General features: G+C 37.3%; 1 protein-coding gene across 2 annotated transcripts in view; it reads right to left on the bottom strand.

Annotated features, from left to right (window-relative positions):
• Positions 1–16,911, bottom strand: part of WAC (WW domain containing adaptor with coiled-coil) — a 54,945-nt gene extending 38,034 nt beyond the window's left edge. For both annotated transcript variants that reach the window (XM_005423882.2, XM_031059297.1), the window contains exon 1: positions 16,379–16,911. In XM_005423882.2, coding sequence (XP_005423939.1) covers positions 16,379–16,517 — 139 coding nt within the window. In that variant the 5' untranslated portion in view covers positions 16,518–16,911. The remainder of the gene's footprint in view (positions 1–16,378) is intronic.
• Between the last annotated feature and the right edge of the window lie 669 nt (positions 16,912–17,580).

Below are 17,580 nucleotides of genomic sequence, written 5' to 3'. Positions count from 1 at the left end.
TCCCTACACTATATTGGCTAAAGCTGTATGTTATTCTCTGTAAAGATGTAAGGGGAAAAAAGTAAAGATAACAGAATAAGTCTCATACTCAAATACAGTTTTTCAAAAGCTAGACCATAATCCTGCACCAGAAGTATCTTGCATGCTCAGAGCCAGGCAGAATGACTTAGCATGGGGGCAAGTTAGGCTTGTCAGAGCAATACTTACAACCATGACACACTTGTGATGCACAAGCCTAACAACAACAACAAAACCCAATGTGGAGATGCATTTGATTCCCCTCCAAGATATAAGTAGTATGTCATAATTACGAGGCTGTGCTCCAGTTACACCAACACTTGTAATTTTTTAGATACTGATCATGTAGAGAAATAGCTGTTTAATATTTTTGTATTAGCCATTCTTTTAGTATTTATTTACTATATCATTCTACTGAGGTAAAAATAATTAAAATTTTTAAATGTATTTTTGCAGGTTGTTCAACACAGACATATTTTAATTAATTTCTGCTAAGAGGTAAAATCATCTCCCTTTTTCAAGGAAAAAAATTAGATGGAAATTTACCAGATGGCTTTGTTTGAACGTTCCCTTCAAAACATCAGAAAGCACCAATGCATTTAATCTACCCATAAATTAATTAACTAATCCTGTACCACAGCTGCAGTATCACTACATTTTGTTCAGCATGCTCAAGACATACATGGTGATTTTTAAATACTGTAGTGGCCTAAATACACCGCCAGGTGCACTGACACCTAAATCTAACAGGCATTTCCCAAACATGAGAAAGAGCCAATAACATACCTATTATATCAATAAAATATTGTGAAGCCAATTCTATCCAGTCCATAAACAAACCCCTCAAATTCACTGTGCAGACTTTCAAACCCCACATGTATCAGCTCAGCAGCATGCCCCCATTTCACGCTGTGCTCAGCCCCAGTACTGAGTCACCAAGGGCTCTGCACGAGTATCAGAGCAGCTGCAGCAAGTCACACCCATCTCCAGCTGGCCCCGATAGGCAAACACTACCAGGCAGCAGTTCCTTCAAAAGGGGCCCCTGGGCCTCTCTGAGCTGCAGCCCTCCCAGACTGTCCACCCATATGCTCTCTCCTTCAGGAACCCTGTCCTACCTCAGCTGGCCTCAGGTGCATGAGAACTCATCATGGCTGCTCCAGCAATGGCAACTGCCTCATGTCACCAGGACAAGCTACATGGGCTTTACAGAGCTGGCCATAAATGCATGCTGATGGTGCAGGGGAATTACAGGCGTGGGTTCACCACCCAGACCTCCATTCTGTTTTACACATAACACCATTTTATGTTTGGATCTGTACCCAAACTTCAGGAATGAGCATACAAAAGGACTGCTGAACTGCTGTTTGCTGTTGAAAAGCTTACAAGACCAAAGCAGATGATACTCTGGGGAACAAGAATTTTAGGCACTTCAAACAAGTCAACGGCTTAAACACTGTATGTACATATGACAACCATGTTACCAAATTACCTTTTCATACTGAGGCAGCAAGGTTTTAGTACATGGTTAAACCCATGCACAGCTGTCACCAAGGAATCTGACAATCCAGCCAAGCAAGCAGTGCCAACTCAAGTTGTCTGGGGAAGTTGTTGAGGATGTTTAAAAGGCCAGAAAGCAATCCACAAGCAGAGGTCTACCTCTAAAAACAGGGGGGGTTCCCCTCACTTGAATGATAATCTGCAAAGCCTAACCCCAAGCAATTCCAAGGTGGCTGTGACTTGCCACCAGCTCTGCATCTCCTAGCTGCACACCTGGCAAAGCAGATCCTGAGAACAAGATTGCCAAGACTAGTCCAGACCCCAGAAACAGGCCTGATAAAGGAGAGAGCATACTACTGTCCCTTGAGACAGCTCCTCATGGCAACTTTTCACCTTCTCCTCTTACAGTTAGACCTTCCTTACTAGCTACACTTTCCTCAGGAAAGAGGAACGAAGACTTGGTTTTGCACTCCTTATTAGCATATTTTCAGATTTAGGAATTGCTGATATATATCTTTGATGCACCATAAGGAAATTCATATTGTGTTATAAATACTCCAGTTGGGTTTCAGAACTCCCCATGGAAATGTTTACTGCACAATCACAGTGAGTTTCCTCAGTTTAATCATTATTTTGAAAGCAGTTGAAGCTGGAAAGAGCTACTCCTAACTGGAAAATAGCCAATAAGGGCATCAGCCCTACAGTTATATAAAACTGTAGTGGTGCAACTGTGTGAGCAAGTCTTCCCTAGTGATTAACAAGTCACAGGGCAGGGCACAGTCAAGGTTAAAATATCACATCTATCTCCTAACCTTTCCAACAAAAATCACATCTTCCTTACTAATGCGTGAAAATCACCAGAAAGCACAAAGAGCAAGGGTCTGGGAACCAATTCAAAATTGACTTAATGCCTACTACAGATTTGAGATTCTGTTACACTAGGACTCATTTAAATGTTTTTGTAAGTTGTTTCCATATCCCAACTGCTGAATCCAAGACACTTTGAACTGCAACAAAGGCTAAAAACTGTCCTGGACTTGAAAAACAGATTTAACATAGGCTGAAATAAGAATATTCCATTTTCCATTACAGTCAACTTTCTCTAGCAATTATCACAGTTAATTAGCATCTCCATTAACATCACTTCAATTCAGAAAGTATAAGAAGTTCAAAATTTGAGTTAACTAAAGATTAGACTGCTCTAAAGCACCTGGTTTCCCTCCCTTCTCACCTGCCATCTTCAAGACCCAAAACTCCTTCCTTTCCAAACCCTGTACACCTACACTGGCAATTACAACATCCACCTGAAACCACCTAAAATGAATTTTCTTGCCATTTGTTTAGAATTATCTAATACATGACTGTGCATTACCCACCATCCTCTGGCATCCAAGTATCTAAGCCTAATTAACTCTTTTTTGGTTCATAACATCGTACAGTATCAGAATCATAAAATCTTCTACTGAAATGCACAAATGGGAACAGAGACATCAGAGTTGCAGTATACATACTGTTGTACCACATGACAGTTAACTTTACACAGTTCACTGCTGATAGAGCATTTATGTTTTCTTTTTAGCCACAAAAATACCTTGTTAATATCCTAACTCTCATTTTGTCCATACTGAAAAGTGTCAGTGTAGATATTAAATAAAGGAAGTTTACAAGTGCTCACCAGCTGGAACTCAGAGATGGTCTGCTCCTCCAGTCCCTCTAGAGGGAACTGGGAATCAGGAAGGGCTTTAGCAGTCACTGTTTCTGTGCCCACATACTGGGCATGTGGAAAGAAACACTAGGCAGCAGAAAAGGAAGGTCAAGTAAGGCCATTACCTTTGTGACAACTCCATCCATACTTTCTATGACTCCATGTTCCACCTCTCAGCTAACATGCAATCAAATTCACTAAACTACAGACAATATCAGAATCTGAACTTCCTCAAAAGAACAAATACTACTAAGTGACAGATACCAATTAGTTGTTAACAGAGAAAACTTAACAGCAAGATTAGTTTATGGTGGTGATATTATATGGGGATAACTAATTAAGAAGACTTCTTCAAACGGTAAAAATCATAGAAATTTATCAGGATAAGTCTAAACTAAAATGTCTAAAGTGTATTTTAACTGGCTTTGTTACTTCAATGCAAATCTTTGTGCAGAACACTTTCTAAAGTACTGCATATGGGAGGAAATAAAGCAACACAATAGGAACACAATACCCAACATGCCAGCAGTAACAGAACAGCCTATCATGGTCATTTTGATTTGCCAAATGTAAAAGTAATAAGACAAAACAATTTTTCTTCACTGCATTTTTATGTGGCCCAGTGTATTGAAATAAACATGGCTGCCTTCCACACGCAACCAAAAGCATAAAAACTTGCAATTTTCCTAGCAGAGTAGTGGCCTCAGAGAATACACCAACTGTGCAGTAACATTTTCCAGAAATTCATAACCTACTAAGTTGAATGCGCAATGCTTTGCCAAAGACAGAAAATCTAGCCTGATCATGGTACTGCCCAACTACATACTCATTATATAAATGTTTTATACCAGTCAAGAAGTAGCTCTATTGAGCAAAAAAACTTACGAAGCCTTATTTCATTCCTTACCCTTCTCTCCTGCCACACTGCCAATCCAGCACAGCAAAGTCTGTACTGTTTTGCAATATCCGACTCACAGGGTAAGCATCCCAATGTAAAGAAGTTCCCTTTTTCTCCAAGTTACCATTCACACAGAATTTCACAGACATCAGCCAAAATCATTGCTTTAAACAGACCAGGAGTCAGACATACATGGAGTGGCACAAATGACCAAATGTGGATGAAAGTGATATTGTAAACATACAGTTTTATTCATAATAGAATTTTTCTTCTAAAATGGTAGTAAGAAAGTGACACCTTGAAAAGGGAAAGTGAGGAGCAGTAAACTAATGAAAGTCAAGGAGTGATTTTACTAATGCAACACTCAGCAAATGCAAAGGCATTACTGATTATTAAAATGAAAAAGATAAAGTTAAATCTTACATATTGCATAACGTACAGTAAATTTTATTTTGCTATTTGCTGCTTACTTTTCTATTTTTAATTAGCTATACTCAATTTATTTCAGAAATTGAAGCTTAATTTTAGGGCAAACAGACCAAACTGCTCTAGAAAGAACACCAAGTTATGCCTGCCCACCCAAAAGTAAAGCAAAAGTTAATAAATGCCTTAAACTAAATTCAAACTTTCAGTTTTCAAATAACAATTCAGGGATTTACTACTCTAGCAGCTAACTGCATTCCTAGGGTTGTACTTCAGCCTAAATGAGTAACACAGCTTGGGTTCTCCTCACTGATAGAGCAGATAAACTTTTTTGTCCAACCATCCTATAATTTGCTCCTTTCCTTGCTACAGCTACAGCTTAATAATGAAATAATTTTGGGGTTGTTTTCCTTCTCCCCTCAGTCCATCCACCTTCCAGTAGCAATGAGAAATCACTTTTCAACTTAAGACACAACTTTGAAAATTATCAGGTTCACTAATAAGGTCCACTGAATGCAGTGAGTTTCTGTATGATCCAATACTCAAACGTTACAAATTATAGAGCTGAAAAAAGCCCAAGGGATGAAAAATGGATTTTCAGCACACTCCAGACATAATTGCTACTGATTTTCATCTTCAAAGAAAATCAGTACACATCAGTTTCCTTCATATCTCAACTACTGAAATAACAATAAACAAAGACTGGACAAATAATTTTATCATCACCCGTAAAGATGTTTATTCTTTACTTTGAAGTGGGGTAAACAGTATCATTTGAAAGAATTTGCCTGTTTCCTCAATAATTAAGGCAAATTCCAACCAGCTTCTAAACATTTCTGGTAAGACTCAAATGTTACTAAAATGATAATGTACAAAGTGCATTTATGTGGAATTAAAAACTATGGGTAGACAAGTTCTTCAGATTAACGTTTGTGATTTCCTCACTATAGGGAACTTTAGATTCAGGTCTCCTAATAAAATAAAAAATGCTAGCAGCATCCTCAACACTGCTGAAGATCTACTAAGACACTCACTTCATTTGAGATTAATTGACTTGAAAAAAGCAGCTTAAGCAGCTTCACCCATGGAAAATATGAGTGAGTACCATGAATTTCAGCAACAGTCATATTCCTAACTCTCTGGCTCATGACACCAGAAGATTTCAGTATGTTTAATAAAAAACCAAAATCCTTGTTCAATATCACTAATGTCAGTTTGAAGTTTGAATTGCAACACTAATTAACATGACTGTATTTGTACAAGGAGTGGGACATTGCTCTAAAAAGAAAGGAGGCAGGTTGAGAATAAAGCCAAACTCTGCCTTCTTTCTGGACTGTGGCTCCCAAAATATTTACATCTCTAATACAGTGTCAGAGACTGCCCAAGAGAGGTTCTTCCAACCTCAACCAACAGCTTCATATAGAGATTTTTTAATTATTATGACATGCAAAACCAGATGTGTTAAACTGACAGCTAGGATCCTTAGCACAACTAATAACCTTGTTATCTGAAGTCCATATGGATCAGCTCAGCAAATGAACAATGGACTGAACTTCCCCATTCAAAGAGCTCCTCAGCAACACCACAAAACCCAAATGAGCCTCCCATGAACACACTGTAATACAGCACTGAGAGTCAAGCTCAGTGATGGAAGTCTAACAGCACCACAACACACTCTCCTACCTCCAGCAACATTTCCACAAAACTCATCAACTAAAATTAAGCAGAAGACTGAGACTCTATTTCTGATGCACATTAATTGTCAGTATATAGTTCCAAATTTAGAAGTTTTTTCCCCTCAAAAGCCAAGAAAAACTAGACAAGACATTTAAAAAAAATACATTAGTCATCTGGGGCAACAGGCACATACTCAAATGCTTCATGAAAATTAGGCTCAAGGGACACTGAAGTGAATAACAATTCCTTTAACATTGCAGGAGGGGGAGGGGGGCAAGCATCATAAATTTTACTTTTCATTCAAGGAGCTTCCTAAAGAACATAAAACATTGGAAGAACCGCTGATATTTATCAACACACACCTCAGATGGGAGTTACTCAAATGCAGACGCTTCATAAAAACTGTGTATTTCAGTATTTTTAGATTACAAACAGCAGAGCAGGACTGTGAAAGACTGACACACCATAACCCAGTCATCATGAACTTGTAGTTTGATTAAAATCAGGGGTCATGCAAAACAATTTCTGCTTATAAAGGAAAAAAAAAGCAGTTGCCCAAACACAGCTCTGAGACTATTTCTCCTTTTTCTCTGTGTCTCCAGCACCAAATTAACACACCCACTCAGAAGCTCCAAACAATTAACTAAGATATGACAACTTAATCTCCCTAACAAAATCCCCTGAGCAAAAATAAGGTTAACTAAGAACAAGGCCAGGTTGTTTAGCAACTGTCAAATTTCTTTTGATGTTTTGAGGATAGCGTCTTGAGGACAAGAAAGTTTAAACAGAAGACCTTGTGAATGCAATATTACTTACAAATGAACTTGCACTGAATGTTTCCATTACTAGGCTTAGAATAAGGAAGGTGAAGCCAGAAGTTTTTATACATATAGGTAGTGCCACACAATGACAAATACTTGTGAACTTCACCCCATCTGAAGTTTCCTCCATCTCAACTGAGCATACACTATTGACAGCAATTCAATAAGTACATGGTGTTGTAGAAGTACTAAAAAAAGGGAGTCTCTGTTACAAAACATTACTGCAATCCTGCAAAAAGGATTGTCACACATAGCACACTTATATATCCTTAGTCAGAAAGCTGTGGCAGAAACAATCTCTAATCACATTAAAATAAGGCAAGGAAAAAAGGCACCATATATTGACCTTCTTAAATGTGTCTTAAAAATACTAACTATAGGTCAGATTATCTCAAATTCTTAAGATACATCAAACAAAATAGAAGAACCAACGTCCACTTCAATAGTTCAATTCCTTGAGTGCTACTAATATTTGCTATTTGAAGAAAACTTTCTTTTCTTCTAAGACTATAGCAATGTCCATGTGTCAATAAAACAGAGAAAGCCTTATTTCATCTAAAATTTACATACTGACTGATCTGCCTGTAAAGAATGGTGGAATACTTCTGTTTTCAGAAAGATTACTCTTTTTTTCCTGGTCACGTTATTTCTTCACCACAAATGAGAAACCTAACTTGAAAATATTTAGTATTAAAAGCAGCAATTGGTCACTACACTTTTATATAACTTGAGAAATTATTAGGTTTAGAAAAAAATACATTTGCTGTTCTGGACATACTATGCCATGTGTATTTATTAGGGTACAGATATGCAACCAGCATAATTTTAATTTCATGCCTATTCAATTTTCAGCTGAGAATTGTTTTTGAGAGATGCTAGTAATACTAAAAAAAATAAAAAAAGCAAGTCAAATTACTTTATTACTTTCTGTCCCACAGAAATTCTTCACTAATAAAGGAATGCTGGCCCAGAGCTCTGGGAGGAAGCAAAGATGTCAAGCAAGGATTGACCTAAGAATTAATATATATAGTGGTGTGGTTTTAAAAAAAACAGATTCACAGCTTTATTTTAGGCTGGCCCAGCTCTGCTTAGCAAAGCTTAGCTCAGCTTAACAAAGGTATTGTGCAACAGGGCTTTCAAGCATCTACAGCACAATAGGTGACAAGACAATTCATCCCTCTTCCCATTAAGTAATTCTTAAATACATCAAATTCAACTGGTCTTTCCTGGAACTACCTTACTATAAAAAATAATCCTCTTCAAAAAAGCTGTAGTTATGTTTACAAACTCAAAATCTATTTTACAGTTGTTTGATTGCCTAAGTATCTAATTTTATTTCTCTAGTTAAGTAAACACTCTCAAAAGGACTAGACAAAAACTGCAATCATTATTATTGACAATGTCTAGCCAGTATGAGGTGAACTTTATACTACTTGAATTTGAAGAGGATCATATTATTTCTTGTATTAAAGTAAGCAGAAACAGCATTCTTTTGAATGAACAGTTTTTAAAATGAAGTCTGTGTTAATCTGTCAGCAGCAGGTGTCTGAATGAGGAATCTACTCAAACAACTTAACTAGATGAGCTCAAAACTCCTCCCTATGTTACTCAAGGGGCACAGCTGGCATGAACACACCACCATCCAGAAGAACATAATTATGGGAAATAAACACAGCAGGAAAAAAAATAGGTAGAGCACATTACCTAACTTGTATTGTGGCATTTATGCACAAATGTGAATTACTTATTATATACCTTAATAAAAAACATTCTTTGTGGGTTTTTCTACATTTGGGAGTGAATAGGTATGTTTGAAACATAAAAATGAGATGAGCAGGACAGAACATAATTTCCTTTCCCTGTTTTTGCTACTGACAGACATTGATAATTGCTAATTCTGCTGCTCCAGCAAACTCAGAAACACCTAGAAAAACACTGAGGAAGAATGTTGCTTTGGAAAACATAAAAAAGTACAATATTTAAGAAATCTGGGAAACCACTGCAGAGGAACTACTCTGTGTAGCTGGGACTGAACTATAGATCTGCGTTGTAAAAGTATTTTCAGAAAGCCTGACATTGGTAAATACACATAGCAGGTTACAGAAATTATATTGACAGGTATCAGAGAAGTAATGGTCAAAGTTTAGACCAAAAGAAGACCTTTTGAAGATTCCTGCTGCCTCTCAAAGACAAGGAATTTAGCTCATTTAGCACACTGTTTGTATTTCTGGCTGCCTTTTTCCTTGTCATGAAGCACTTGAAAGCTGTTTTACATCCCTTTTTTTGAGTGATGACAAAAGGAGGGTATTATAATTTTTTACCATACCTCTGCTGTAGAAACAAACCAAGTTATGTTTTAACATTGCAACGGAAACTTTGACAGACTGTTCCTCTGCAACTCTCCTTTGTAACAACAGTCACCTTAAGGAACAGGTGATTATTCCAAAGTACTACAGGGCCTAATCATAGGTCTCTAGGCCTTATTTTTCACTAATTTCAAACACAATGTACCATTGCTGGTAAGGTACATGGAAAGGTAAGTCAAGGCCACAAAAGCTTAACAGACATCTCTTAAGGCACCTGGTTAAAAGAGTCAGTCATCTGCTCAAAAATTTATCTCCCCAGCGACCTGAAGGACAGACTTTCCAACTGGACATACCAAGGGGGACCCTCATCACTGTCTACAAGTATCTGAACAGAGGGTGTCAGAGGATGGATCTCACCTCTTCTCAGCAGTGTCAAAACAACAGGTCAAGAAGCAATGGGCACAAACTGTGGTGAAGGAAGTTCCACCTGAATATAAGGAAGGGCTTCTTTAATGCTGAGTGACTGAGCACTGGAGACAGTTGCCCAGAGCAGTTGTGGAGTCTCCATCACTGGAGAGATTCAAGAACCACCTGGACACAATCCTGTGCCATGTGCTCTAGGATGACCCTGCTCGAGCAGGAAGTTTGGACCCCTGTGGCGCCTTCCAATCTGACCCACTCTGTCATTATTCTTCAACAGTATTCTATCAGTCTACTTCCAGTTAGCAGGCAGTACAATTTGTGCCTTAGAACACACGTCTCGCTTCGCAAGCTTGAAAGTAGGGAGAAAAAGGGAAAGAATCCTTACTGAAGAGCTACATAGGGAATAATCTCTCTGTATAGCAAGAGGTTTTTGCCTGAAAATGCCCATGAAATTGAATAAAAGCCTGACTTTGTAAACAAATGCAGTTACCATTGCAAGTTGGGTGCCATCAAATTAGTATTATTCACAGAGAAGTTATTACAGCATCACCTCCCCTCTCAGCCAAAACAGAGGCAGAGCACTCTCTTCCAAGTTCTGCACAGCTTCAGTGATACTTGCCTTACTGGACACTTCACACTGAATAGGTAGATTGGCCAGGAAAACAAATGTAAACTGTCAATAAACAGTGTTTCTCTTAAAAAGCAGCCATGTCCCAAAACATGGTTAAGGAATAATTCTAATCAGGGGCCATTGGGGAATGCAGAGTAAAATGCTACATAATTTACAAAATGGTATCTGGACTACGGCCTAGTAGCAGGCAGCTCATCAGAAATGAAAAGTTTTCATTACTTCTTTTCATCTACAGAAAAGCAAGAGTTTAGTAAACTGTATATTCCATTTCTGTAAAGTCAGAGGCAAGAAGAGTATGTTAAAGCATGATGCTAAGTAAAAATCATTCCCTTCTGATTAGCTCACATACCAAAACCAACCAAATTCACCAAATCTTGTATCTTGTCAGTCATCTTCTTTTTCCAAACCATAAAATCTGCTCATGTACAAAGGCTTATCAGGTCTAGCAGGCAGATTGACTTGAACATAATACATTTACAATCCAATTAATTCTTAAAACTACGAGATATATTTGCTTAAACAAGTGGAAACCTTCAGAGGAGCTATTTACACATCTGAATTCTATACTCTCACATATAAAAGAATGTAAAAACAGTAAGTGAAAACTCCCAAAGTCCTAATAGCAACAGAGGTTGGGAAGCAGCTGCATCAACAGGTAACAGACAAATAGCTCTGCTTATTAACATTTGATGTAGCCTCCATTTCAGATCAGGTCTCACACTAATACATCTTTACTCTAGCAACCTACACCAGATACTTGAACTTCATTAAGAGAAACAGAGGACTCCATCCACCCACATGAATAAAGACTTAGCATTTAATACCACCATATTAATATCACAATTTTTACCTAACATCAATCATATAAAATTAGGGGGTTTTATCTTCCATTCTGTGCTAGTTAAAATTAAGCTTTGCAGGTACTTTTCAAAAGCAATTTTCAATATTAACATTCTAAACCTCTGAATTTAAAAGTATAAATACAAGTCAGATCTTTTACTGTGATTCTGCGAGCACATATTTTTCAATTTCTTTTCTACTAGAGATCCTCACAACAGAGTAACACATCTGTTGTTTATACAACTGATCCCACAAAAACTCACCTCAGAAATATTGTCAAATACAGTGAGTAAATGGAAAACTACTTTCTATCTACAAGTTCTAAATTTAAAAGCAAATTTAAAATTAAAACCCTGTCTGAAGGCAGCAGAACTAATAAAACTCAAAAGAAAGCTTTTACAAACATCAGGAAATAGAAACTTATTCTTTCAATTTTTTTTTAATCTAAACTTCTGAAAGGTGAATGATGCTGGAAGCAATTCTATTTTTCTTAAAAAACAAACCAGCCAACCCATACCTTCTTTAAAGCCATCCAAACAGCCAACATTCAAGGAACAGTGAAGTGAATCACTAAATCTACACTTGACTGTTAGGAGATATTCAAAGCATGATTCATGGAGAGCTCACTCTCCTTTGAGATCAGACTTTTCTCATCCCAGCTTTGACCATACAGTTACAGTGAGGAAATGGTTTTCATAGTAATGAATAACTACTTAAACATTAACAGCAGTTAATAGTAACTACATAGATGGAATCCACTCCAGCTTCCCCCTCAACCCTTCACCATGTTCCATTTCTCTCAGACTTGCCTCTTTCCACCTACCCTGCAATTTCCTCTCTACAAAGCCCATTGCCAAGCATCTTCCTCACTGGCCAATGATCACACTAATTTAATCAGCAGTTCCCCTTTGCTGCCAGGGCTGCCAACACAGGAACCTAACACAGTTCTCAGTTCAGGGCTGTTCGCTATCCCTCTGCTATGAGGACTCTGAACTCCTTCAGGAACCAGTGGAAACAAAGCAAGTCAACAAAGAATGACAGAAGCTCCCACCACCACTTCGATAAAAATAGGAACTCATTATTTAAAATATTTCATTCAGCTTCTAATAGCAGTAAGATTTTTAATCTTAGAACTGTATTAGTCAGTAACAGTGCTCACTGACAAATGATCTTAATTGCCAATTAGAAAAAAAACCAACTCACGTGCAAAAGAAACAGTCACAATGCTGCAATTATACTTTGGAATTTAAATACCACAAGTTATAGTCGAATTTCATTAAGAGCCTGCACTGCACAACAGCACACAATTCAGCAGAAGATTTTATGCTATGTACATTTACACTCTCCAGTTGTTATTTTAAGCAATTCAGTAAGACCATGGAATGAAGCAAAGTTTCAAAATCTCTTAAATACAAATGTGGTGAAACACGCAGTATTTACTAATTATTTACTTGTTATTTACTTCACAGTAAAAAACAATTGAGTAGAGGTGGCTTAAGCAAACAAACCTTGTTTGCATAAAGTTCTACTGCGTATCTTACTGTGGGTCACTCTGCTCCATACAGTTAAGCAGAAACACCCTCTGCTCTTTTTATAACAACGGTTGCATCTAGCATTTTTACTTTTAAATTACATACATATTCATAGCTATATATCTCCCTCTTATTATTCCCAAAGCTACCTTACTTATCTGACCTCTTTATTTTCTTTCCTGGACACCAGTATCTCATCATTCATGCATTTTAAAAGACCTACAACAGCCTTCCATCCTCAAGCATGAGAGTCCTCAATCTTTGTATTTCCCCTCTTCTTTAATGGAAACATTTTTCCACATCTACAAGGCCCTTCATAGTTCTATTCCCCATAAACAATGCTGGCTTTAAGGCCCTATTTGTTACTGTAAAGAAACTTCACACTTGAGCTGGTCTCATAAGACCCCCTAATCTCTTCAAACCCCACACTTGCCTATAGCAGCTGACCTATAAATAAGAGATGCACTGAGGGGGGGAAGTTGTTCATTATGTTTTGAACACTTGCATACAGAGACAATGCCCCCATGCCACAGGGACCTGAAAGCAAGAACAAAGTTAAGGCAGTTTTTTGATATGCTACATGTACAAGTGCTCTTAGGAAACCAGGAATGTGACAAAAACTTGCAATTACTCCACAGTGTTTAGTCTAAGGTAAACTTGGAAGTCTCTCTCCAGAGAACGACTATCTCTGTACACAGTCTCTTTCCACAGAAACCATGCAGTAAGCAATTCTGAAAAATGCTTTGTTTGCACTGTATCAGTATGGAGGGCTTACCCATAACATGTTTTAAAACCTTAATTGAATTTCTCCCCATGGATTACAACTCTACAGAAGATTCTGCCATGAATATTACAAAAATAATCTGTTACAAAAAATACCTTTATACACATACTAAGGATATTAATAGGAGGTGGTTCTACCATTTTTGACTAATTAATTTTCAGTCAATCCTGCTTATATTTTAAATGCGTACACTTAAATCTTGAAATGACATTTAAATGACATTCTGCATTTACCACAAAAACATGAACCAGTCATGACTGAATCAGTTGCTACACCACTGAATCTTCCTGTTTCTCTTCAGAGCTAAAATTACTAAGAGATGTATAGGAGTTCTTTCCAAACATTGAGTTGAGAGGGAGAGATCAAGTTAAATTGGCTTTATGTTCAGCAGTAATACTCTAAATTTATATCCTATTTTGTTTTCTAAGGTATGAGAGAAGAAGATATTGTTTGTTTGGGACTTTAATTCAGTTTAGGAAAATAAATACTAGAGATGTTTCAATGAGATTTGCTTTGTTAAGTTCAGCTAGATCACAGGAAGGCAGTAACACCTGTAGTAGTTTCAAACTGAGCAGCACCAATTTTAAAATAATGCACAATTACAAAAATTAAAAACCACTCAGCTTCTTTCCTCCTCTATGAAGAATGCAGAAAGAAAACAAGACAGGCATTTATAGTAGTATCATAGCAAATTAGTAGTTCTCAGTCCTATAAAGGCTTAGATGAAAAATGTTAGCACTTTTGTAATGTTTTTCTTTTTCCCACTGTATTGCAAAACTAAGGGAATACTATAGCAATAGCAGCCCTTCGGAGTAATTCAATACAGAAAATGGAAAATATTTTATTATGTCTTTTGCCTATTAGCAATACACAAATGCTCATTATACTACAGCATTTCACCTATATCTTAACACCTACCTTCAATTTATACTGACAGGAATATTCAATATATCAAAGAAAAATTAATACCCTTCTGCCCACATCTGCTCAGCTTTGGTTTACTACATACAGTACACAGGATTTAACATAATTTTGGTTGTTTTGACTACATTTTACAGAGGTGAAACTGCAGCCAAATTAACCTTATTAATAACACACAAAAAAAACCCACTTATTTATACTAAACAGTACCCTGTTAAACTTTTAAAAATAGTAATTTCCCTTAGACTGTTGAAGACTACTTCCTTCTTCCAGTCTGTTAACACATGATGTGAAAACACCTACTTTCAGATCAGAATAAATGAAACTTTCCACTGTCTTAACAACTAGGAGAAGGTACAGTGGGATGGTGTTCCTTTCATTCACAAAACTACAAATAATTCATTTTCCTTCATGCTGACTGCATGCATACATGCTTCAGACCATTCCCCAGCTATTAAATCCATCTGGACCTTGAAAGGACTTCAGAGTATCTCTCCTATCTTACAACACTTCCAACACACAAATAAGCAGAAGCATTCGCCATATAGAGCCTCATCCTCCAGATGTTTTCATATATGCAAGATTCCACTAAATGCAGCTCTGTTCAAGCAGAAAAAATTATCGACTGTAGCAAAACTAAGTAGAATTGCAAGAGAATGTGGGACTAATTTTTGGACAGGTGAACAGAAAATTAAAGAGGACACCTCTGTATCCTGAAAAGTAGCACAGAATAGCAGCATATGGGCATCGCACATGCATTTAATTCTGAGATTACTACACTTTCAATTATTATCAGATACAATGAAAATCAGTGTACTAACAAAAGAGCCATGTTCTTCTAATGCATCTACACACTTCTATGACATTAACAGTGGTCTACAGAGCCTCAGCATTAACTCAAAGAAGGAAAAACAAAGAGGATTTATAAGAATAATTGGGTACCCATGAACACAATTGTATGGTTAAACTAGTATGTCCTAAAAAGGTACTTGAAAGATACTTCCTTTATTTTATTCTAACTATTACATCAAGTAAAAGTAGTGCAGCAATAAATGTGTATGTACATTAGAATTTGTTAGCTTTATACAGAACAAAGAAGCACTGATTTAAAGCTCCAAATTCTCTATTTAAATACTTCACCTTGTACCTTGACACAAAGGCCAATCAACAAAACAAAAGAATTTTTCCAAATTCAGACAGCAACTGCAATTTTCTAAACTCTGGCTGTTTGCTACCTAACACTGTTTATTACCTGGAAAATCCTACTCTTTTCCTAGGAAACAGGGATACAAAATAAGATCAGTTAAAAAACACTGGGGATATTACTACTGTTTATAAACCTGTAAAAACACAGGAGGCTGACTTGACTGTGAACACAGTTCTTCAAGCTCCTGTCAAGAAAGGCTCTAGTATGTGCTACCTTTGATCATCTATTAAGAGGTCTACATAGCAGCTACATACAAAGAAGCTTTTTTCATTTCTGGTGGGGTTTAGTCCATGGAGCATGTATCTACACAGTACAGCAACACAATACAAAAAGTTATTAAAAAGAATGCAAACCAGCAAATATTTATTCCTAATGAAAAAAACAGAAAACTACTTCATGTTATCAAATGATGCAGTATGTCTAAATAAAGGGACATACTAGTTAAAATAATAAAAAAGGGTTTATTTAATCTTTGGGGTTGTAAGGAAAACTACCATACCTGTAAAAACCAGAAAAGTAATAGGTGTTACAATGCCTCAATGATTGCTTCCAATTAAATTCCCATTTTGGGTTCACTGCAGCCACCCTGGCTGAGTACAAGGCACATTTAGTTTAAGACACCACCTGAGTGATACTGGCTAATTTTAATGAGAAATTAGTGATTGCTTAAGTAAAAGTTTGTTAAAATAACTTACCACCATCCCTCTCTCTAACTCTGTGAGTATGCACACTTTTTGCTTTACTGTGCCCTGTGTTGTCACCGTATTTGTTTTCAGGGCTGTCAGAGCGCCGCAGCATTTTATTTGGTGGTGAGGGATCTGTGGTGTCTCGCATCTTGTCATGACGGTGATCACCACCACTGGGGTGACTCTTGGATGAGTACTTAAGAGCCTGAAACACATCACAAGAAAACAGGCATCAACATTAGATATGAAATTTTGGGATTTTTTCTTCTCTTCCAAAAGTACTTTTAAAAGTTAATTAATTTCCATTTCCTATTAAAAAAAAATCAGCATTACTCTTCCTAGTTTTAATTACCTACATTAAAGCAACAAGTTCTGTAATTAGAACTTAAACCAATTTCTCCCACTATTACATCCAATGCAACACTTGCTGTTAAGAAGAACCTAGTTTCTCTATCTTTTCACTGATGGACTACACACTTTCAGCAGTAAATGGGCCACAGTTCTTCCACACTTTTGGGAGAAGAACTAGTCTCCACTTGTTATTAGGAAAACAAACTTACAGTTACACTGAATCAGTGTAAACTTCGAATACGTCCTCCATACTCTAGCCAAGACCACTCCGTTTCACCATTACCTTGAATTTCTGTGACCTTTTTTTCAGTACTAACATCCCTGTAACACGTGTAATTAAAAAAAATCATTCTAGGGGGCCAAAACATGTAATGTAATAACTCATTCTAAAGTCTTTACCAAGAATTACATGCTCTGCCTCACTCTAACCTGCTTGGTTCTGTGAACTCCTGAGCGGCAAATGTTTACATTTACGTGAACTGTCACTGACAGCTACCTTGGACTGCCGTACTGCACTCCAGTGATTGAAATACACAGAAATGCGTTAAAACAGTTCAATTCAGGGCCAACAGAGATCAATATCACAACATACGGTTTTCCACAGACTCAAACCTCGACAACTGGGTTTTTTCAGTAGACACAGCAAAGAAGTGCAGTGTCCACCTTACAAGAATTAAGGCTATTGTCGGTAAGTCAAGGATTTGATGGTTTCTGAACATGCCCAGCATGGCAACTGCAGAAATTAAGCCTCACTTGCAACCCCAAGCTGGTCAGGGTCTAAACCCGTGCCCTGCTCAGATTACAGCCCCCAGCAGCAGTTTTGGGGAGAAGAAAGGGCTTTGGGGAGGGGTTGGGGGAGG

The sequence above is a fragment of the Geospiza fortis genome, unplaced genomic scaffold, assembly GCF_000277835.1.
Source record: "Geospiza fortis unplaced genomic scaffold, GeoFor_1.0 scaffold75, whole genome shotgun sequence".
NCBI classification, from domain to species: Eukaryota; Metazoa; Chordata; class Aves; order Passeriformes; family Thraupidae; genus Geospiza; species Geospiza fortis.
Note: the sequence above shows the minus strand (reverse complement) of the source record. Positions and strands in the feature narration are given on the sequence as shown.